This window comes from Myxocyprinus asiaticus, chromosome 36, assembly GCF_019703515.2.
Source record: "Myxocyprinus asiaticus isolate MX2 ecotype Aquarium Trade chromosome 36, UBuf_Myxa_2, whole genome shotgun sequence".
Classification (NCBI taxonomy): Eukaryota; Metazoa; Chordata; class Actinopteri; order Cypriniformes; family Catostomidae; genus Myxocyprinus; species Myxocyprinus asiaticus.
Genome location: NC_059379.1, coordinates 20,246,946 through 20,272,141, shown reverse-complemented (window position 1 = coordinate 20,272,141; position 25,196 = coordinate 20,246,946). Strand labels below are relative to the sequence as shown.

The 25,196-nt window shown below is 38.2% G+C and overlaps 1 protein-coding gene across 3 annotated transcripts in view; it reads right to left on the bottom strand.

Moving 5' to 3' along the window:
• The window catches only part of LOC127427462 (MAGUK p55 subfamily member 7-like), a 184,925-nt gene that overhangs the window by 75,269 nt on the left and 84,460 nt on the right, over nt 1-25,196 (bottom strand). For all 3 annotated transcript variants that reach the window (XM_051675088.1, XM_051675087.1, XM_051675086.1), the window contains 2 exons: nt 20,197-20,277; nt 16,261-16,392 (listed from right to left, as the gene is read on the bottom strand). In XM_051675088.1, coding sequence (XP_051531048.1) covers nt 16,261-16,392; nt 20,197-20,277 — 213 coding nt within the window. The remainder of the gene's footprint in view (nt 1-16,260; nt 16,393-20,196; nt 20,278-25,196) is intronic.

Genomic DNA, 25,196 nt, shown 5'->3' with positions numbered 1-25,196 from the left:
TGAGAGGATTATTGGTTGCCCCCCCCCCCCCCCTTTCAAGAACTATACACTTCTAGAGTGAGGAAAAAGGCTGGAAAAATCACTCTGGACCCCACTCACCCTGCCCATTACATTTTGAACTGTTGCCTTCTGGCCGACGCTTCAGAGCTCTGAGCACCAGAACCGTCAGGCACAGGAACAGTTTTTTCCCTCAGGCTATCTATCTCATGAACAGTTAAATTGCCCCATTGAGCAATAACTATGTGCAATACACAGTTTAGTCTTTTTTTATATTTAACCAACACATCCAACCTCTTCTGCCATTTCATTCCTCTGGGGAAAAAAAAACAAAAAACATTTGCACTGTACAAAACAGATTTGTATTTGCACTGTACATAACAGATAAAAGATTTGTATTAGATTGCACTACGTATGTGTGTGTATGTATGTATGTATGTATAACTATTTTTTATTTTTTATTATTATCTATGTCTTGCTGCTGTTTTTGTATTGTTGTAAACTGGAAGCTCCTGTCACCAAGACAAATTCCTTGTATGTGTAAGCATACTTGGCAATAAAGCTAATTCTGATTCTGATCCAATCCATCCATGGCAGACAAACACAATTGTTGCTCAGTGCATGCCAAATTTTAGTGGTAAATCCAAAGAGATTAATTCTTTATTAACACAGAGAAGCTGATGTCTTCTTGAATTGTTATCTAGTTACAGTGGTAAACAGCTGCTGCTTGTACTCATGTTGATGATGCAAACGGATCGTGGTTCAGACCCAAATAATATGAACAAAGTGTTTAAGCACCCTAAGAACCCACACCTGTTTCTGTAACTGTCCTAGAACCTGTAAACAGCAAAAATAAATAAATATATTTAAATAATTAGACCAGACTAAAGAAAACAAAAAAGAAAACTACCCAATCAGAAATATTCTCTGCCTGTAAATCACAGTTGACATGTCTTCACAACTAGGGTTTTGAGAAGTTATCAAAATGGCTGAAATCACTCATCACTTTTAAAAAATAGGGGAGACGGAGGGGAAAGTGCAAAGTCCTACACTAGTAATCTAGAAATGAATCCATTTCATAATGACATCATTCTGCTATTCAAACACTTAGGACAGAAGCCAGGTAAACAGCCTTCTCCAAGTCTTTCATTGCCCCGGTTTACACCTGGTATTAGATCTCGTCTCATTTGATCCGATCACATGTGGTCAAGTGAGACACATTGTTGTTTACAACTGGTTGCTTAAATGCATCTCCTGTGACCACTTGTGATTGGATTTGGAGGGGAGTGTGGGAGGGACAAAGAAAGTGTGAAAAAAAAAAAAAAAAAAAAAAAAAACAGTGCAATATTTCTCCCAGATGCAGCTGAACTTTAATCAAAGCACAAAAGCAAAATTGTAAGTTATTTTAGTGGATTAACTGTATCAACCTGAGCTGCAGATGTTCGTGCTTCTCATACGTTCCTGCATGTTGATTTCAGACACACTAAAGAAGATCCGTGAAGTTCTCGTGTTTGTGTATGTATCCGATTTTTTACATTTTCCAATCGGACAGTTGTTTCCTTTTAAAGTCGCTGGTAACCGACAAAGTTTAACCTCTTGTTTTAGTGCAGCGGTTGATTGAAAGGTAAGGGGAGGTGCTTTGCTGCTGCCAAGATGTATACAGGATAGATTAGCATTTACAACTCAAATGCGATGCAGTCACATGTGGTTTTTGTGATCTGATCACAAAACGTTTTAGACTCCATTTTGACCTGTTTTTAGTGCTGACCTCATGTGATATGATCACCAAAAAGTGTAAAAGGGGTCATTAAAACTTCACACCCTGTGCTCCCCACTTCTGAAGACTTCTTAAAACCTCAAGTTCCCTGTTTTTATGCTGTTGGTAGATTGTTTTCTTTTGGAACTCTACTAAGATATAAGCTTTCGGGGCTGGTGTCCAGAACCGGTATTTCAGATAGATGTGGAGCTGACAACTGTAGATATTGTTGGTCTCTGAGTACATGGAACATGTAAAGGCCATAAGAGTAACAAACAAGTGAAGCAAAAAAATATAAAAGCATTAAAAAGTCTGAAATCTGTATTCCCAGATGGGTTGCATTTTGCATTTAAGTATGTAAGTTCTCTTTCATTTCACTCTTGGTGTGAACAGGCCTTTAGGTTGACTGCATTTGCTTCTCACTCCATGTTTGACTGTGAATGAGGTTTGAAGCAAGACTCTCTCTGACTACTGGGTGGCAGGTTTCATCTCAGCAGCTATAACCATCCAGCACATGCAGTCATTATCCAGCAGCAGGTCCCACCTGAAGCAGTCATCTCAACCTCGGACATGATGGACATCCTCCAATCACACCTACTGATGAGGGAGCCACGCAATGCTAGGCTGACTAAACAAACTCATCACACAGGCCCAATTTAACCATAAGAATCTCCACCTCTCTGAGTTATACTCACAATCATCAACAGTACAACTTAATTCTAGTTAGGTCACTAAAATAGGCAGCCGGAGGAAATGAGGAAGTTCTTTGAATGAGCATTTTTCAAGGTTTTCTTATTTCCTCTTGTTGCTGAAGTCTGTCTGCCTATTAGGATATGCTCTATAAATAGACTTTATTGAAAAGAGCAAGATCCCCCAAGTGAGAGGGAGGGACAGAAAAAGAGAAAATAGAGAAATAAAGAGAAAGCAGAAACTAAGGGACCAAGAGGGAGGAAAAATTAAGCAAGCTAAAATCAGAGGCCACGGCTTCCTGAATTACTCATCAGTAACGTGACCCAAGGCTGCCAGTTGTGGAAGTGATCAGCTCCATATGCAGAGACTCTAACGCATAAATGCTTATGACTGCTATTATAAGGCTGGCCAAAATTGGATAGCTTAATCTGTATGGAGCTCAGAGCGCTGGGGCTGCTGCCTTTCTAAAGAAACAGTTCATCCTCCCAGACTGACAGACGCAAAAATCAAGCACACATCACTGCCGCTCATGACTGCGTGATGACAACAACTCCTATCGTGTACTCTCACGGCAGAGGAATAAGATATCATGCTGTATGTGTGCTTTTCTACAAATCTACTAGGAGCGGTCATTAAACAAAAAGTGGATTTTGCACATGTGTTTGTACTAAGGGTGGGAATCAAAAGTGATAGATACTGTATCAATATCATATCATATGTCACGATACAATAATATTGTGATTCTTTTTGTTTAGCATATTACAATCGTTTACTCACTTGTTTCTCATTTATCTTCACTGGACTTTGATGCTTAGTGATAAAGTCCTGAATGTCTTGCTTTACTTCACTGCAGAGAAAGTATTTTAACACCTTTTACTTGATAGTTACATCACATGACATTGTTTAAGTCGTTAAAGGAATAGTTCACCCAAAAATGAAAATTCTCTTATAATTTACTCACCCTCATGCCATCCCAGATGTGATTGACTGTCTTTCTTCAGCAGAACACAAATGAAGATTTTCAGAAGAATATTTTCTTCTAAAAAAGTTTTAAATAATTATCTATTTCTTACACACACCTTGCGTTTAGCTTCAGAAGACATTAATTAATCCACTGGAATTTTATGGTTTACTTTTATGATGGCTATAAGTGCTTTTTGGAGCTTAAATTTGGCACCCATTCACTTGCATTTTATGAACTTACAGAGCTGAAATTTTCTTCTAAAATTCTCAATTTGAGTTCTGAAGAAGAACAAATGTCATACACATCTGAGATGTAAATTATGAGAGAATTTTCATTTTTGTGTGAATTTTGTCTTTTTTTTTTTTTTTTTTTGTAGAAAATACTACTAATGTTTTTCAAAAAATTATGTCCAACATGGACTCAAAGATTACATTTCTTTAAACTTGACACGTGTTTTAAACTAGATTTTTAAGAGATGTGTAATTTTTATCACCTCGGACAACCTTATTTGTCAATGACCCACTAACGAAACGTATCAGTTATGGATTTATTTTCTTAGCTTCTTCTGGGTTTGCGTTTTGATTAAATAGAGTTCTCACACACACTTGCTCTGAGCGGTGGTCAACCTCTTTTATTTTTAAAAATGTGATAAAAATATTAATTCTAGGTGTTAGAATATAAATACAGTATTGTGAGGTAAAATATTGCAATAAAAAATTCCCGGCATCTCTTGTTTGTGCATATGTATGTAATAAAGAATCACACTCTGACATTACACCATAACCTTTTTTTTTTTTTTTGTAAACGTCATCATGGTAAGAGTTTCAAGCTCAGATCATTTCAGCAGAACCAAAGTTCTAGCCATCCAGACAGACCTGAAAAAATAAATACCAAGACCTGGGCCAAGACAGAGCGGGTGTTTGATGCAAAGTCACTTAAACTGGTGCAAAAACATAAACGACGACACACACACACGCACGCACGCACGCGCACACACACACACACACACACACACACACACACACACACACACTTCAAGCTGCCACTTGAACCACATGGCTGCATTTGTCCTTGCAGATGTGGAGGTGAAGAAAGCTGGAGGGAATAGACAGCAAAAAGAACAACAGAATACAGCGAGGTCATTAAAACACAATTAGCTTCAATTATCACATCTCTGATTTATGCCACCTGTGAGAATACCAGCAGGCAGAAGATACACATTAAACAGGGTTATTAGAACTTCCTACACATACCAACACACCGTGACACTCAAAACAAACACACGAAGAGTGTAATGTTCCACTTCCCTCCATATATACTGATGAGCAATAAAGTGTTTTTACTGTGTTATAGTGCCCCTTTCATGACCTGCTCAGTAAATGTAAATTACACACACACACTAATACTCAAAATGTTGCTTTAACCCTGCTGCCTTACTGTTCCATCATTAACAGGTATTATGTTGAAAAAGGAAAATTGGGTCTCATTAATATAATAATAGCTGAGGAATTCCAGGGTATGTGCTGAAAATGGGGCAGGCCTGAGACGTATGGAAATAAATAAGAATGACAGGAAGGTAAATGGGAATGGGTGGAGTTAAATGGGAATGACTGGGAGAGGGAAGTCGAGGCCTGGGATAAAATGCTGGATACCATCGTTCATGTCTCCTGCAGTATGACCCTTAAGGCTAGACATGGCCATAATACATTCTATGGGAAAATACACTAATCATGTGTCCTTAGCAGCGGTGATGTGAGTTTCCAGCGTTAAGTAATTTTTTGGTTCACACTGAAACCAAAACACTGCACGAAGCAATACAATTATAGTGGAAGATATTTAGACTAATTTTAGATCAATGAGACTTCTCAGTGGGTGGAGCTAGCCAGGGTGAAATTACAAAAATACAAACCAAACAACAAATTACAAAATGTTGTGTCAGATACAATGTTAGCCACAGATTCTCAGCGGCACAGACTGGTGTAGCTGTGTTTGTTTGTGTGTGTCTGACTATATATATATATATATATATATATATATATATATATATATATATATATATATATATATATATATATATATATATATATATACACACACACAGGTGCATCTCAATAAATTAGAATGTCGTGGAAAAGTTCATTTATTTCAGTAATTCAGCTCAAATTGTGAAACTCGTGTATTAAATAAATTCAATGCACACAGACTGAAGTAGTTTAAGTCTTTTGTTCTTTTAATTGTGATGATTTTGGTTCACATTTAACAAAAACCCACCAATTCACTATCTCAAAAAATTAGAATATGGTGACATGCCAATCAGCTAATCAACTCAAAACACCTGCAAAGTTTTCCTGAGCCTTCAAAATGGTCTCTCAGTTTGGTTCACTAGGCTACACAATCATGGGGAAGACTGCTGATCTGACAGTTGTCCAGAAGACAATCATTGACACCCTTCACAAGGAGGGTAAGCCACAAACATTCATTGCCAAAGAAGCTGGCTGTTCACAGAGTGCTGTATCCAAGCATGTTAACAGAAAGTTGAGTGGAAGGAAAAAGTGTGGAAGAAAAAGATGCACAACCAACCGAGAGAACCGCAGCCTTATGATTGTCAAGCAAAATCGATTCAAGAATTTGGGTGAACTTCACAAGGAATGGACTGAGGCTGGGGTCAAGGCATCAAGAGCCACCACACACAGACATGTCAAGGAATTTGGCTACAGTTGTCGTATTCCTCTTGTTAAGCCACTCCTGAACCACAGACAACGTCAGAGGCGTCTTACCTGGGCTAAGGAGAAGAAGAACTGGACTGTTGCCCAGTGGTCCAAAGTCCTCTTTTCAGATGAGAGCAAGTTTTGTATTTCATTTGGAAACCAAGGTCCTAGAGTCTGGAGGAAGGGTGGAGAAGCTCATAGCCCAAGTTGCTTGAAGTCCAGTGTTAAGTTTCCACAGTCTGTGATGATTTGGGGTGCAATGTCATCTGCTGGTGTTGGTCCATTGTGTTTTTTGAAAACCAAAGTCACTGCACCCGTTTACCAAGACATTTTGGAGCACTTCATGCTTCCTTCTGCTGACCAGCTTTTTAAAGATGCTGATTTCATTTTCCAGCAGGATTTGGCACCTGCCCACAGTGCCAAAAGCACCAAAAGTTGGTTAAATGACCATGGTGTTGGTGTGCTTGACTGGCCAGCAAACTCGCCAGACCTGAACCCCATAGAGAATCTATGGGGTATTGTCAAGAGGAAAATGAGAAACAAGAGACCAAAAAATGCAGATGAGCTGAAGGCCACTGTCAAAGAAACCTGGGCTTCCATACCACCTCAGCAGTGCCACAAACTGATCACCTCCATGCCACGCCGAATTGAGGCAGTAATTAAAGCAAAAGGAGCCCCTACCAAGTACTGAGTACATATACAGTAAATTAACATACTTTCCAGAAGACCAACAATTCACTAAAAATGTTTTTTTTATTGGTCTTATGATGTATTCTAATTTTTTGAGATAGTGAATTGGTGGGTTTTTGTTAAATGTGAGCCAAAATCATCACAATTAAAAGAATCAAAGACTTAAACTACTTCAGTCTGTGTGCATTGAATTTATTTAATACACAAGTTTCACAATTTGAGTTGAATTACTGAAATAAATGAACTTTTCCACGACATTCTAATTTATTGAGATGCACCTGTATATATGCGCTTCAGTGGCTACTGTTAGAGATGTATGTAAAGGAAAAATGTATAGGTTTCTGCATAACATGAGTATCAAAGCCTTATGTGTGTGGTGGGTTTATATTGTTTGTGGTTTCACACACAATGCTAAAGGCTGCCTTTTAAGTGTTGCCTATGTTCACTGTAATTATCCCACCAAGAAAACATCCCTTTCAGAAGTCATATTTTATTTCTGCAGCTACATGAGGAAATGCCTTCCCAAGACAAGCAGAGAGCTCACTACACAAAGAGCACAGTGTGTGTGTTAATGTGTGCGCTCATGTACCTCCTGTCCTCTCAGTAACAGGATATAGAGACACAGAAACATGGAAAGATGGATACTCGGGAAAACCAGAGCACACTTTGCAGACGAAGGAATGAAAGATTAGAAAAACAGCAAGAGGTGAGGAGAGAGGTTTGAACCCCACAATCATATGCTGATCAGTGATAAATTCCCTCATAAAGTAAATGCCAGCATTTAGCATATTCTTTAAAAAAAAAACACAAAAAAAAACAATAAAACAGAAAAGATCTAGTCTATCTGTCTTTGTGCCTTACCTTACCCAAATTATTATTTTTATTTTTTTTACAAAAATGGCATTTAAGTCTCAAGAAACAAATCCATTCTTTTAGAGAATATTTGTGTTCTGAATATAAATGCATCTGTGTGTGCAATCAATAAATCAGGCCATATATCTCTCGTGGTTTATAAGGGTGACAGATAAGGGTTGATAACTATAGAGCATCATGCGTTGAACTATAGATTATTATATAAAACCAATATATACACAACATTATTCATTGATGACAAAAGAGACAAATTACTGAAATCAACCAAACACTTAAACACAAAAATTTACTCAAGATTCACAAAAAACTATGAAAACAGAAAATGCTTCTCAGTTGACAAGGCTATCGTTAGATTTTGGAACTGATACAAGGAGGAACTAACATTTACATTTAATCCACGATTATGAAAAATTGGTCTGGCCAATATCTTTCTATCGCTAAGATAAATCGAAAATAAACCAGGAGATTAGTGAGACAGTAGCTCTCCGGTGAATATTGCCCTATGATTCAAGGACAGTGCATGTCAGTTCCTGTCCTCAATGTTTCACTGATAGAACTTTCTTTTTGAGTCTGAGCCTTAAAACCAATCCTGAGCCATCAGAGTCATGATGTATTTCTCCTGAGCAAACAGATGTATCTCAAAAGCACTAACATGTGTGCTCCCGTCTCTCACCCTAATCTAATTTGCGCCTCCATTACTTCCAGAGAGTGACATTACTTCCAGTACCTTGGCGCTAAATTTTTCACCACTAACGCAAACAGATGAACTTATAATACTCATTTTGATTCAAAAGAAAAGAACAGAGAAAAAAATAGAGCTCCAGGTCAGAAAGAAAATTAAGGAAGAAAGAGATGGCTTGGTAGTTAATTCTGGTAATTCAGTACCACACATACTGGTTCTCTTTATAAGGCCCTTTTGAGGAAAGGCTGTCTACATTTAAACCATTTATTTCTGTCTGTCATTTACAAGTTATTTCTCATCATTGCCACACATAAGAGCCCTATTAATATCAAGAACCAAAAACTACTGTATAGCAACATATCAGTTGCGGGGAAAAAGGGTAATGTCCAGCATCAAAACAATATACAAAGATGACTTTAATAAGGCTGAATCCAAAACCACATTAATGAAGCCTTGTGTCATCAACCAACGAGAGGTCACTGAGGAAATTAGAACGGTCTGAACTATTACAGTACAGAATGTATGCTGGCTGCAGTTGGGTTCCAAGACTCAACATGACAAATCTACACACAGGCATTCAAACACTTTTTCACCTTTATGAGGTGTTTTCTAACCATATAAAAATATACGGTGCCATATACTGGTGTTAAATACTGCAATTTAATGAAGTCAATCAATCATGATTGAGAATTTGTAAGACATCAGACTGAATTAATAGACTGAATATGAATAGACTGAGAACTGATTACCATAAAATTAGCTCATATTGTATGGGATACACAGTAGTGGTCGACCGATATGGTTTTTTTAATATCCGATATCCAGAGAGCAGGGTATTATTATTATTTAGCACTATATTTACTCAATTTCACACAAAACTAAAAAAAATTATATTGTATTTTAAATGGTAGATAGCAGTTTCTTCAGATTTCTGTATCAATCATGTATTCTGTCATCAAATTATAGTAACTGATTTGCACATGAGAAATTGTTAATTTATTAGGAAGAAGGAAATAACAGTGCACACAGTAGTCCAGCAACATTGGATGGCATGTCCACGTTAGCAATCACATTTACTCAAACAAAATAAATTAAAAAAAATAAATAAAAAGATTTTATTCAAATCAATTGTACATACAGTGCATAGTGAATAAGACATTTAATTATAGCACACGTGAAACATTTTTACCTTGGGCTGCATCCGAAAACGTAGGCAGCTGACTTTCTGCCTAATCAGTTAATTGTTTAACTGACATCCGTTTTGAATGAATGGAACTCTTAAGGAAACTGGTCTCCGAACAGTTTGAAAAGCACCTTATTTTCATCGTACCTCCGAATACAGCTTCCGGAGGCAGCATTTTCTTAGTTTCGGATGCAGCACTGAAGTTGCACTCACGCGCTCGAGCGGATCCAGCACGAGACTCAATCTCCTGACAGTTTAAACGGCCTGGATCGCCTGCTTGGATTGTCGTCATGATTTGTGAATAAGAGGAACTTTTGATCCTGATCCTGAAGTTTTTGATTCTGGCTGACAGAATACGTGCTTCAGAAGAAGATATTAGATGAGTGCTCGACGGGCAGAAAACACTTTTCATAAGGTTTGTGAATGACATCCATTTAAACGAGATATCTGCATAACTGCAAATGGTATATAATACAAGTTTTATTGATATTTGCCTTTCATCATTAGAAAAGTTTCAGGGAACTGTTGAGGAGACTGTTAGAATACATGCTTTAGAGGTAAATAAATTAGCGCTCCACAGAATGCTGGGTCTGCTAAAGATGTGTGAGGTTGGTTTATTACATCTGTTTAAACGAGATATGTGCATATTTGAAGACGGTATATGATATTAGTTTTATTAATATTTGCCTTTTCTTATTAGACAAGACAGTTAAGTTACAGGGAACTGTTGATAAGAGAGGGAGAACGAAACAGGCAAGCACTTTAACATTATGAGCTCAAACGCGTCTGCCACAGCTCTGATATGCAGACCGTTTAAATGACAATGTGTTGCACACCGGTTTATTATTGTAGTAACACGATGGCACGTAACAACAAAATGAACCGTGAATGGTCGCTTACATGTCTCAGTCGCTTCACATGCAAACAGGCGATTTTCGGCGCTCTCACGTAAAAAAAGCTCGGACAAACGGGAAAATTTATTGGTCGATGCGGATAATTAAAAAAGTCAGAATATCGGCCGATTTATCCACCTCTGCGATATATTGGTCGACCACTAATATACAGTATGTATAACTTGGCCTTAAAATATTAAGAACTACATCAAACAGAGGAATCCCTTTGAATTTCAAGGGCATTTCTGTCATTTTGTGGCATAACTCCCATCAATTTTTCCAGCGTCATGATTTTTGGAGTGGCTGTGTTTAGGACAACAATGATCATACGGCACGAGGCTAAAGAAAATGCTATTTTGCTCTCCTTCAGACACAAGCGTGTGGACAGAGGGAGAAGCCACAGAGAGAGAGAGAGAGAGAGAGAGAGAGAGAGACAGAGCACGCACATGAGAGAAGCTGCATATACTGTATCAGGTAAAGATTAATAAAATGAAAAATTACATTCTAGATTTAAATGGTTTAAACACCAAAATGTTTCTCATGTTTAAAACTGGTCTTAGAAGCGCCATGCACAGCATGTGTAACCACGTCATTATGTTAAGATTTCTTGGAAATATTAAATGATGACACCGATACCAAGTTTGAGTTGTATCGGTGCATCTCTAATAATATATAATAATACACAAATAATAGCCAGACTAAGTGTTTATTTTGGAAAAGTTCACGGGGCAAATGAATACAGTCATAAGGATGAGTGAAGAGAAGATGCGAGATGTGGCCCTGTTTAGACTAAGTACATCACTAGACAAACTATTAAGCCTTCTAAATTTAGGGATGAAAGATTTTGTTAGTCAGGCTCCATTTTAAATGTGCAATAAAGATGTGGAGATGGCTGCCAAACAACACAAGCAGTGTGATGAAATTAACACACACACACTACAGCTAAATAATCTCCTTGGCAAATGTCTGTTGTCAAAAATCCTCCTATTACTCAGTCTGAAAATCTGGGTAGAACATACACACTTTATCTATTCAACCCTACGCAGAGTCTTTCGCCTCCATATAGAACCTTCATAGCAGCTTTTCCACTGAAATTGTGATGGTTCTCGTGCCAGACCTATGGTTTGCTGGTTCACGGCCGGGACAATCTGGAGCCTATCGTAAACCGGCCATGCTTTTCCACTGACCTGAGAGCCGAACGGTGATTTAACAGGTTACGGTCTATGTGGTAGTTTCACGTGACTACCTCAAACATAAACAAACATGGCGCGTCACAGTGTGTTTGTATACAGCTTTTACACTTGTTTTTGAGGACATATTTAAACATACGAATTAATGCAATCCATCGTTATTACATTGCTCAATAAGATTGCCAGAAACAACATCTACGCTAAAGACGACAGGTAATATAATTGCATTAAATATGGCTTAACTTGCTAAGTACTGTAAACTGTTACAGTGGAATCATTATTAACATTGGTGTAACAGATGGTTGTATTTAGATTTTCACCATAGCATATAATATTATTGATTGAGAATCCCACCGTTTTACTAACAGATAGCCGCAATCTTCCGAACTTAGTGAGTAGCTGGTCAAAAATCCCCTTACAGAACAAAATGCATAAGAGGACAAAAGTATAAGGAAAGCTAACAAATTTGACAAAAATAACAACTTACTGAAATCAGCTGTAAAGGACACTGGCGATTCACTGTTTATTACGAGCGTTACTGGCTGAATTCAATGCCGCAGTTAGTTAGCATGCTGGTTGGTGTCCGAGTCCAAAACATTGTTGCTTCCTCCACTGTCGCTTTTGCTTATGTCCTTCTTATTGTCCCTGTACTCCCTTAAGTGTTTGTTTATGATTGGACAATTGACCGATTGAAAGAGGCGTGCATCATTTCCTGCTATATCTTCATTCTCGTAGAGTATTTTTTCTTTTGCGATCTCTCTAGTTTATCTCAGATCTTCGTAAATACCATATCGCAAATAGAGCACTCGTTTTGTCATGTTACCTGAACGCTTTTTATGTCTGTTAATTTTGTGGGTTTTTTTATTGTTGTTATAGAGCGAAGTAGTACTCTTTGCTGCAGACGGTAGCTACTATTGTTGTTTGGGAAAACTTTACCATGGTGATGAAACATTATCCCACCCTCCGTCCCCTGATGTAATCAGTTCCAGCTTAGAGACCAGCAAGCTTTTGGAGCTGGTGTCGAACCAGGTTTTCGGCCCCGGAAAGGCCTTTTCTGCAGTGGAAATGTGCGGAACATTTCCAGAATTCGCACCGGCCCAGGAAGTCACACCATGTCGGTGGAAAAGGGCTATCAGTAACCTTATCCAAAACAACACATGCTTTCAATAAAATCCACCACTAGGCTCACTTCTGCTTCCAAACCACGTGTGATGTTCAAAGCCCAATTATTACAACGTTCTGCCATTTCTGCAAATAAATCAGCAGGTTAAAGTTACCAAACAGAGGTAGTTTGTGAGGATTTGGGTCCCATCCCCAAAGTCCAGGGGCTTGAACCCCCTCCCCCTTCTCTTCATTACTCCCCTTGCTAAAATAATGCATGATGTCATTGTCTGAAAAATGATAGCAATTAATCAGAGCTACTGAAACCGACCCCTTCGACTAGTCACAATTACACAAATGGATGAATCATTGTCTGAGGCCAGACCTGCTAACTACTGTACGTTGGAGATAGCGATGGTGAAAGACTCAGAGTGTGGGTGAGAAAGAGAAAGAAAGGGATAGTAAAGTTAAAATTTGCAGTCCTTTTGTGATAATGGCCATTTTGGCTGTCTGCACCTGATTTTGAGTGTACAAGTCCAAATCAAAAACAATTGCAAAAAAAATCTAAACGCACAGTGAGCTGACAAGCTCTCTACTCAACACTGGTGAGATAAATGACATTTCTGAAAATGGCTACAGTTTTTCTTCAATTAAAAGGTAAATCGACCAACCATAGCTCTAAATTTAAATTGTTTCATTTATTGAGAGGAAAGGTTTATTTTGTACTTCATTTCACTTAGAAAAAGAAACGTTGCTATAAAATCATATGTTGATCATTGATTATGTAAAAATTGCTATAAAATCATATGTTGAACGATTATAGCTGTTAAATCTGCATTCTGTAATGTCTGATTTCAAAAACATTTGGCATTCACTATAAAATGATTTCCTATGTAGCCTAAATCAGTACTGATATAGTGGATAGAATTCTGATTAGATGTGCCACGTTCAAAGCCATTGTATAAATAGGCTGCTTGGAATAAGAATGGTTATAATAGAAAGAAAAGGTTTTTGGGATTATTGTTAAAAATAAATTTAATTATTGATTCAATACTGGTGTCTTGAACCATATTGCTTGTTGCCATCATTTTAAAACAGTTATAGTTTTTAAATTTACAAAACACAGCCTTAATTCTTTATTTTACAGCTAAAATTGTCTAAGGAAGTTTTCAGTGAGTAACCCCGCAATTCATTTTGTATTATATTATGTATGTATTTTAATATTAGTTGGATCAGGACAAGACACAGGCTGGAATTGAACCTAGGTCCACTTGAGCCAATGACTCTTAGGTGGTTTTTCAAACTGGGAACGTTTGCTGCTGTCCGAATCCGAGTACGACTGTTCCCTGGTTACAGACTCATTCAAATTCTGTCAAACCCCAATGCTTTTCCGTCATGAACTTGCATAATCACAAACATGTACATGAGAACACAATGTGGGTCGCTATGTTTGTGTGTATTGTATTAATTTGGTATCATTATGCACTCCATTTGCGCCTCTGTGCGTCGCATGGCATAATTCAGCAGATATCCATATCCAGGAGAAGGCGACTATATCGAATTCTCGCAAATGATACTTTTTTGAGCAGACAACTGGTTGCGAGCAACATTTTTGAAGCGCTGCTAATGTTTCCCTGCTACTCATGCATGTGTGTGTTTTTGTGCAACTGATGATGTCGTCATGGTTAAATTGGCAAAATCTCATACGCACGTTACTTTACTTTCTGAACAAATGCCGACCAGAGTACATGTTGCTTTCTCACTTTTGCGAACTGTGCCACAGTTCCATTGCAACAGAGTTCAGACCACCTCCTACAGATAGATTCAGGTTCTGTACTATGGACCACTCCCCTGTTTGCAAAACATATAATTAATTTTTCAAGCGAACCGTGCTCCGTTTCAGACAAAACTGCTAGTGTGAAAGCCCCCTTATATGTCATAAGCACTACCCACTGCACCACAGCTCTTGACCTGACTTTAAACTTGTATAAGCCAAGTTTTACCTTTAAAATAGCAGTGGATAGCAACTGGCATTTTGGGTCTCAACACTTGTAGATATTGATGCTTTTCCTTTCTCACATTGAGGTGCTGCCTCTGATATCAAGCAGAGGGCGGGATAACTTTGGTGCATATTAAGTTAAGGCCTTGATATACTTCAGTAGAAGTTCTTCTTCGTTCTTCGTTCAGGGGTAAAAAGAAGTTCTAAACAGTTGAGCAATGGTATACTGTTACCGAACATTCAGACACCGATGTGGGAGGCATTTAGAAGTACATTTAAATATGATGACGCTACATGTAAAACCTTAAAAATGTGTTATTATGCCTCATTCTGAGTAGAATTCACATGAGGTCAGTAAAAGAAGCTGTTTCAACCACTCGATGATGATTTAAAGTAATATATTTTCAGTAGAAAATGTTTAATTTGTCTTGTTTACATTATGAATTCAAGACGCTAATGCACTAACATGCTACACACGGCCATAACATGCGCCGGTTACACTCTGTTATAGTAATTTACTATGACACTGATACCATTGCAAAGATGAGTGTATAAGTGTTAATTGTGCAGAACAAATATAAAACAATGATGATAAAGGCATATCTTACTTTAGACAGATGTGTGAATGACACATGAGTGAATGGGCACTTGAGAGTATTTGAGAAGATTTGATTCCTTTAGTAGACAAACAAATAAAATTAAAAAAAAATCACATGACTTTGTCTTGGAAAATGCCTCTAAGTGAACGATCGTACAGATGTAGGTACATTTGCATCAGCTCAGTAATAACTCTGCAAATCGATGTGTTTATGTTGACAGATTTGGACTCGCTGACCAACATAAACAAAATTAGCCATCGGCCTAATTTGTTTTCCTAAAAGTTCGCCCAAGCGAGCAGTTACGAACCACAGAAACAAACGCAAAAACACCATCTTTTTGGACAGATTTTGTTCTAAATGACATCACACCCATTCGTTTCGTAGGAAGTATATTGAGGCCTTAAGAGTAGACAGAGGTCCTGAAATAGACAGCTCACAAAGAAATTAGATTATATGGAGGACAGAGTGTTATCCATAAAAATTTGGCCTGCCAGCAAAACACAGGGAGCTGTGAACGGTACACAGGGGGTATAAGAAACAGACTCATCTATAAGTCAGCAGGAGAGAATGCTGACCGCTGCACTGAATGGTTGAGAGTGTGTGTGTGTGTGTGTGTGTGTGTGTGTGTGTGTGTGTGTGTGTGTGTGTGTGTGTTTGTGTATGGTAATGTGGATTGTGTCATGTTAAGGATATTTGGTCACTCAGGAAGTAGAGTATAAGTGTGAACAAGAAATGTGAGCGAAACACATCACTAACACTCCAGGCAAAGTGTGTGTATTTATGTGGTTCATGTTCACAAGGGTGTTTTCCAATATGCATGTTTGAATTATGGCAGCGATGTTTGCCTGGCTTTGCATGCAGATGACAGTATGTGGAAATCTACATGTGTTTGTAAGTGTGTGTGTAATAGTGAGGTTAAGTTACTGAGCTCTCACCAAAGGCTCTTTATTCTTGACCAGTCTTATAATCTTGACAGAGTCTTCTTCATCATCAATGTCATCTGGTAAAGGAGGAAGTTCTGGATCATAACTCTTCTTGGCCACCGTATCGTGAACAGACAACAAACTCTGCAGTGAGAGAGAAAAGAGTTGTACACATAAAATCCCCAGAAACACACACAAACACACATGCAGCGAGACAAACAGTAGTGACAGAGTCATTTGATTGATTTTGTGTAGCTACTTGTGTTGGCTAATGATTGCAGCCTTGATACTCCAAGCATTTGTCTGAACCCTACAGTATAAATCACAGAGCTTTAGAAGTCTGCTTTGGATTACTACCTCCTACTGACAAATAAAGCTGCTTTTGAATTGATTACGGCTACTTTTTCACTACAACCCTCTTTGGCAATGTTGTTTGTTACAGCTTCACCAGCGGAAAAAGAACTGAATCACAACCAAGTCAAACTGTATTTTCAAAGATTAATTTGTAAGATTGGATTAGTCTTACACAGCCAATAGATTGGGATTTCTGGGTATTACGAGTATGACAGCAGCATGTGTGAGAGTTTCCATAGACGTTCAATGTAAATTGGGCGAGGACCCTTTGAAGCAGATAGACAAACAGAAGGCAATGAAGTTCTCAGCCATTTCAGATATTTCACACCTCTGCTCCCAGAGTAAATAGATGAGTGAGCTCTAGCGAAAGAATGACAGCATTCAAAGATTCATTACTCAAACGCTTTAACGATGCTGTGTGTGTCAAATGCAGCTGGAAACACTTTTTCTTTTTGCTTTTGCTTCTTTCCTCCCTCACATATCCAATATAACACCATCTTCCAGTTAAGTGCCACAGATAAAAAATGAGATGGGAGGGAAAAAAGAAGAGAAGAGACAAGACAGAGAGGAGAAGAAAAGTGTCTATTTTGTGACATGGGATCAAGCTTCAGAACAACACTCGACATGTGGCTAAAGCAGAACAGATGGGAGACAGAGAGAGAGAAAGAGAAATAGAGAGACAGAGAGAGAGAGAGAGAGAGAGAGAGAGAGAGACAGAGAGAGAGAGAGAGAGAGAGAGAGAGGGGCATGTGTCAAGTGTCCAGGGGTAAACCGGCAATTACAAGCCATTATCTGGACAAAGGTAATTCATTTTGTTTGCCCCCGCCAGGATCATTTAAATCTTTGCTGATAATAAAATGCAGGTAAAAATGTTATGAAAATCTGTTGAGATACTCTTAGCTGAACCCTGCCTCAAGTATGAACATGTGCAAGGTTATTTTTTACACATAAAGGTTTGCTAATAGTCCTTTGCAAAAACCTCTGGAATCAGATTTGGTTTACTAAGTCAAAGCTTATTTAATAACTTAAATGCAGAACACTATGATACAATGATAATTTTTCCACCATAAACCTCATCTCAGTCAGCAAAAACATTTGGCTGACTGGTCTATATTTGTCTTTTTTTTTTTAGTAATAGGGAATATATTATGAGATGTAAACAAGTTAAAACAACTAGAGGCCTGAAAAATCCTCACAATCCAGTGTTTGTGTATTTTTTATTGTGAGATGTAAATGAAGAGCAGAGCATGCAATTGCCCTGTAGGGAACAATGTTGTTTGCCTCTACATTAAACACAGTTCTGCAGATTGAATTGAATGGTGCATTTGTTTTAAGGGAACTTAAAATGGAAGATTTTTAATTGCAACTGAGTTGCCATTCATTTCTTCTGTCCAAGTATCCCTCCATAAGACAGGCACCCACCTACACACAAAGTGACCTGGATTCCTCCTCAGCGCAAGACCAGGTCTATCCTTTAACTATGTAAAAACACTTCACACCAGGCAGTGTTACACTAAGAGCTGAATAAAATATTACAGAATAAATATTATTAAAGCATCAAGGCATTACCCATCTGTGATCACATTTTTTCCCGTTATTCTTTCATTCTCTTTTTTCCGAGGGCAAAATCGTTTTTTGGGGGTCGATGTGGCTGTTGTGTTTGGGATTTCAGGAGTTTTCCAAAAACATGGAGTGCTTGCCATGTCAACACCAAGCCACACGAAAGGAAAAACAATGCACACAATGCATACACAAACTGTAAAAAATGAAATTGCATTTCATCCAGGTTATGGGGGGTTTTAAGTCACAGAAACTCAAAATGTAAATTAGTTTGCATCTATATAAAAACACATGTTAGACCAACAATATTCAGTGTTATAATATAATAGTTGTATGGTGATGATAGGAGCTCATCTTTTAACTTGATAAGGTTTGTTGATAGCTGAAATGCTTCCCCTGATTGAAAAAAGTATTTGAAACAAGACTGCGTAGTGAAATCTGACTTTACTATCGTTTTATGGAAATTATTATTTTTTTGTGAAAATTCTCTGCCTCTTAACTTTGATTAGTCCAATCCAAAACACTCATTTTCACATTCTTCTAATGAGTAAATTGAAGGGCAGCGTAATAGCTTCACTCTGTTCCCACAACATCTGCCTACAGTCTAACAACCCGGTTTAAACTCACTATCCTGCCCTGTCCCACATACTCAAACACAGACAGGTACAAAGGGTGTTTTGTGGAGGTAAACTTTCTCCTGAGATTGCAGCGGCAGGGTCAGCATCAGGCCAGGTAGAAAAGAGTGAACTGGGGGACTTGGGGTCAAAAGCACTCACTCCTCTCTTCAGGTACTCCACCGTCTGTGTATGTGCATGTTAATTAGTTATAGGGGCCTCCTGCAATAACAAATTGCTGAACTTGTCCAAACAAAGTCTGGGAAATGTAACTGGGCATGCAGCTCTCATTAAGAATGAGTTTGTCATCTGAACAGTCATTATTCAATCTGCTGAACTAACTACCCATACCTTTTAACACACACTGAAGGAGAGGAAAGGGCAAAGTAATACACTTCTATCTACTGTTCTACACAATATAGTCGGTCACTCATTCCTGCTTTCTCTCTCCCCTTGTGTCTTACTCAAAGCAGAGTAGCTCTTACTTTCCATAACAGGCGGATGTCATAATTGCCGCTTTCATCAATGTCAACGTAAGTCTGTAAGCGGGTCTAATATGAGCAAAATTTGTTTTTTCATGTGTGAATCATAAAGGAGAGAGGAGAAAGGAGATCGTTTAATAGGTTCTGATTTATGTCTGGTCGCAGGGAATGGATCATTTCAACACTAATTGAGAGTGATACAGTTACTATCGTACAGAGACGCAATTCTAGTCCCCAGAAGCCATCTGCTAGTGCTTTACATACTCAGCCAACAGACATAGGGTTAAAGACAGAAAGGAAGAAAAAGCTAAAGGGAGAGAAGAATATAGAAAGCTGGTGGCCTTGTGTGTTAACAATAATATGTGCACGTGTGCATTTAGTCTTTATTAAATTCCACTGAGAATAAAAAAAAAAAAAAAAAATAAAATAAAAAAAACACGATTTTGGCACTAGGCCTTCCTCAGTGTGTTGTGGTGGTACAGTAAGGTAGTATACAGCTAAGTGTATACAAATAAACAGTGAATCGACCATTATAAGACATTTTTTCTCAATTAGGAACACTGGAATAAGTAAGGATGACCTGACGTTGAGATCTTAGGCACGTCGTCAAACGCTGGTCCTCACATTCGCCTTCTTTCAAATGACCTTTTCCAAAACGAAAATTCTTTTAAAAGAAATACTGAAAAGTCTGAACTTCATTTAAATTATCTGAACTACCGCTTTGAGTTAATCAATTCAAAACATTTCTTGTTGCAGAACTACTTATGCAAAGTTTTCGGTCTTCAATAAGTTTTGGTTTGAACCATCCTTTTGTTTGTGGACTCTTATCCCTTTTCATAACTCACTGAGCAAAATGGATATACGCACCCATTGGATAAAAAAGGACTACAAGATGCAGAGTTAAGATTTTGTTTTGGAACTTGTGCATTTTCTCTTACCTTTACATGTGGTTTGGACAGCAGCTTGAGAAGCTCTCTGGTCTCGTCACTTGCTCTCCTTCCCTGAAGTTCTTCCATCAACTGATAGTTGAGAGACAATGAGGAGGAAAGAAAGAGAGAGAAAAAAACAGTAAGTGAGAAAGAAAGAGAACTGATAACATCCAAGAGCACATGTGTTGGTCATACATTCATGAACACATATATTATGAGTAATTGGAGAATAAATGTATCCCTTGTGGGAGGTAGCAGGTGGAGTGCATGTCTGTGTATGTTTAAGAGACTGAGAGATTTATAGGTAGCCATGCAACCCAGATGAAGAGATAGATGGGCTTGTTCCCCAGTCAATTTTGAAGTGTTACTCCTGGGCCACAACCTTACTACTGACCCCACTCACTCTGGATCCATGTGTGCTGAAATGCTGTGATCATTTTTTAAAGAATCACTCCCTTTAGGATGCCAGTAGAAATTTCCAATGGCAGTAACCAGCCAAATGGGAGGCAACGTTTAAGTGAGTAATAGTGACAGTGACCCATAGTGACACACACACACACAAACACACACACACACACACGATCAAGTGTACAAGAGATATCATCCATTGCTGCTGATGTCATGGCAAACAGAGGTCACATATGGAGAAAAACAAAGAGTGAGCACAGATCTGAGGTCAGCGTTATTGGGTAGATTTCCCTATATTTGTGTATGTGTGGTAGATCAACTCCAGGGTCAAAGCACTTTAGCAACTATCTAAAAATATCCCTTGTTTTAGCACCATAATCGATTGACAAGTGAGTAGGCAGTCCTTCGCTGTTGTACGTGAAGCATTTACACTACAAATTTCTGAAAACCCCTGAATGTGGTTTGAGTGATGAAATCATAAAACGTTTGGGACCCCATTTAACTGTCATACAACACTGAACTACAACCCCAATTCTGAAAAAGTTGGGACAGTATGAAAAATGCTAATAAAAACAATAATGAGTGATTTGTAAATTATAATCACCCTTTGCTAATATTAAAAGCTCTACAACTACACATTATATTTTGTAGTATTTTTTGTAGTTTTACCCTGTGAATAATAATTATTTATTTTTTTAAATGTACAGCAATTCTAATCAGATGACTGCAACACGCTCCAAAAAAGTTGGGACAGTCAAATGTTTACCTTTGTGAAACATCACCATTTCTTCTAATAACACTTAATAAGCATTTTGGCACTGAAGACACAAGTTTGTTACGTTTAGAAAGCGGAATTGTCCCCCATTCATCCATTATGTAGGTCTTTAGCTGCGCAAATGTACAGGGTCTTCGTTGCCGGATGGTGTGCTTAATAATGCGCCACACATTCTCAATTGGAGACAGGTCAAGACTGCAGGCGGGCCAATCTAGCACCCACACTCTCTGCTTACACAGCCATGCACTTGTAATCCGGGCAGTATGTGGTTTGAAGTTGTCCTGCTGGAAAATGCAGAGACATCCCTAGAAAAGACGGTGCTGGATGGCAGTATATGTTGCTCCAAAATTTGTACATGTGTCTGCATTCATGGTGTTCTCACAGATGTGCGAGTTACTCATGCCATTGACACACCCCTGGCCCATACAGACACTGGCTTTTGGACCTGATGCTAATAACAGCTTGGATGGTCCTTTTCCTCTATGGCCAGGATAACATGACGGCAGTTTTTTTCATAAACTTTTTTAAACGTGGATTCTTCGGACCAAAAACACAGTTCCACTATTCTACTTTCCATCTAAGATGAGACCAAGCCCAGAGAATTTTGTAGCGCTTCTGGACAGTGTTGACAGTAAAGTCTTAACTTGCATCTGTGGATGCAGCGGCGAGTGGTGTTGACTAACAAATGTTTACTAAAGTTATCCCGAGCCCATGTTCATGATATCCATTACAGATGAATGATGTTTTTTAAGACAGTGACATCTGAGGGATCAGAGATCACGTGCATTCAGCAGTGGTTTTCTTCTTGCCCTTAACGCACCGAGATTTGACCAGATTCCTTGAATCTTTTAACTATATTGTGCACTGTAGAGGGTGAAATGCCCAAAATCCTTCCAATTTGTCTTTGGGAAACATTGTTCTCAAAGTGTTGGATTATTTGCTGAAGCATCTGTTGGCAAATTGACAAGTCTTGAATGATCCTTGCTCTTGAAGGACTAGGCTGTTTGGAGGCTCCTTATACAGTATACAGTTCTATGACACAATTGCCTCACCTGTTTAACATCGCCTTGTTATTTCAACTTGTCAAATTGTTATTAGTCTTAAATTGCCCGTCTCAACTTTTTTGGAGCATGTTGCAACCATTTGATTTTAAATTACTGTACATTAAAAAATAATAATAATTTTAAAAAAATAAAAAAATAATTCACAAGGTAAAACATCATATTATGTGTAGTTGTGGTAAATATAATTTACAAATCACTCCTTTTTGTTTTTATTAGCATTTTTCATCCTGTTCCAACTTTTTCAGAATTGGGGTTGTAAATATGACATATGAGCCAATGGCTCCACATAATAAAGATTAATATTATTTAGCATTCTATTGTTTATAAGGGAGCACACACTTGTAACTTTGAATATGTCTCATTTTTATGTGTAACTTTTGCAGTGAAGTTATAACTGTGTTGTGTGTATATAATTTCTATTAATACACCAAAATGCTTAGATCTAATAAGATTTATCCTGTTAACAATGACATAAACATTATTCATTCCTTACTATAGACAAATGTTGTGAACTAATCTGAACTAACCAATAGTCAACCTACCTCTGAAGTTCTTTTTCTATGTACTGCAGCTGCTATTAACATGTATAACTGGAAAATTCAAGGTAACTATTAAATGGTATTTGGGTGTGTTTCAGGGTGGTTTATTTAACATAGAAATCTGTCATCTCCCTGTGCAGTTTTTTCCTGCACTTTATAATTGTTTTGTTCGATTGTACGATATGATCTCAAAGAGATCTTGGGTAAATCCCATGGCAGACTGTGTGACATCAACAGTCTTTTATATTAAGACTGTATAATACACACCTTAACTAAGACTTTGATCACAACTAACAGAGCTGTCTGAGCATTTACTGCATCAAGTTCTAAAAATACTATTGACACAAAATTCAAATGATGCCGCCCAATCAAAAGCAAGTGCTATGTGCTACGCGCTACTTTGTAAAAAAAAGACAAATATTTAACATTTGTTGTAGTTGACTTATTGATTAATATCAATTGCTGTGCTCTTCTTGGTGGTTCTGGGTCTTCATTAGTCACACTTTTATGATGTGGCTCAAAACAGTGAGCATGTCAAACCAAGAATGTCAAATTTTCCTACAACAAAATAAATATTTTACGATAAATGAAATTTGTTACAGATGGCAAAATCGTGGCAAAAAGCACAGTGTGCATCTGGCTTAGGATCTCTGTATTTTGCTTGGCAATATAATGATAATCTAAAATAACTCTACAATTGGTTTCTCTTAATTTATCCATGATAGTTTAAGCTGCTCTGGTGTAATCTGACATTGTTGTTATGTATTTGTCTCACAGACATCTCCAGAACAGACTGCTGCATCTGAGAAGAATGAGCTGAGTGGTGTCTCATCCAGCAGGCACTAGAGAGGTCCATTTTTCCACCGTCTAATGGAAGACACTTGGGACATGAAGAGGACTGTACTTTGGCAATTGTTTTGATGCAGTCTCTGCGCATTGAGAACAGCATGTGGAATTTATACTCTTTACTGCCCTCCTGTGGCCAAAATGAAAACTGCACACCTGGTTCATAACTACTGCCGTTCAGTGTGTGTGTGTGTGTGTGTGTGTGTGTGAGAGAGAGAGAGAGAGAGACTGTGTCATCTTTGCTAAAGCTTTCTGAGGAAATGTGAGTGTGTAGTATGTGCATGAGAGGAGCTTGCCTGCTGCGATAGTTCTAGACAGCATCTCAGGCCAGGCGGAGGTTAAAATGGCATTTTATGTTAAACTATAAATTAAAGCTCCATTAGCGAAACTTAACACTCAAATGAGCTGCGGCGGCAAAGACGCTACAGTGTTCAAAACAGCAGCAGGCCGTATATTCCTAACAGCAATGGATGAAAATGATATGTTTGAAAAAACACAGGAGCGCTCTGAGTAATTTGGTTGCTTTGGCTGTTCAACCCTTTGATGGAACGCGTATGCACACAGTAACGCACACACAGATATATCGGATTATCCGTGTGTGGGACCTTTAGGGACACAAAAGGAAAGTGTAAATCTGAGGGTCGGATCTGAGTTGCAGGTTGAGAAAGTTCCGTAACAGAAGCAGAGATTAATGAAAACACGAGATGGCTGGATGCTGCCACCTATTGAGACAAAAGCGAACAGGAAACAGACGTGTATCAATGCTGATTAGCTCTTCTTGGGTAAGCATAGCAACCAGTCAGTGGAGACTGTACATTTGAGGACAAAACAACACTTTGTTTTAACAGATGTGGCATCTTTTTAGGTCTGGATAGTGAACTGATGCATTTCGAAACATACAGTTCGCCAACCACGGTTCGGTGAGCATTTGATCCACGGTTCATCTCTAGTTTAATAATGCATCTGGATCATACAGTTTGGCAAAGAAAATAAAGTGCCAAATAGACATGCAAAGTTGTAACCTCCTAATGCATCTTTATGGCTCTGTAGATGGTCACGCTCCGCCTGTGTTTCACATGGGTCAACTTTCTACAGAGAGAAGCTGTCCTATTATATGTCTGGGAATCGATTCCAAAAATAATCAATTCCGAGGCGTTGGGAATCGAGAATCGACTCTAAAGCTTAGAATCGATTCCAAAGATGGAATCGGTTCCACTCAGGGAAATGACCACTGAACTACTACACATTCCAGAAGCCTTAACAGCACTAATTTAATTCACAAAAGGATTATAAAATTACTTAAAATAAATGATCAACCTGATTCTGAATCTTTTGCAGTTTATCAGCCATAAAACGTACTCAGTTTGTTTAAATCTC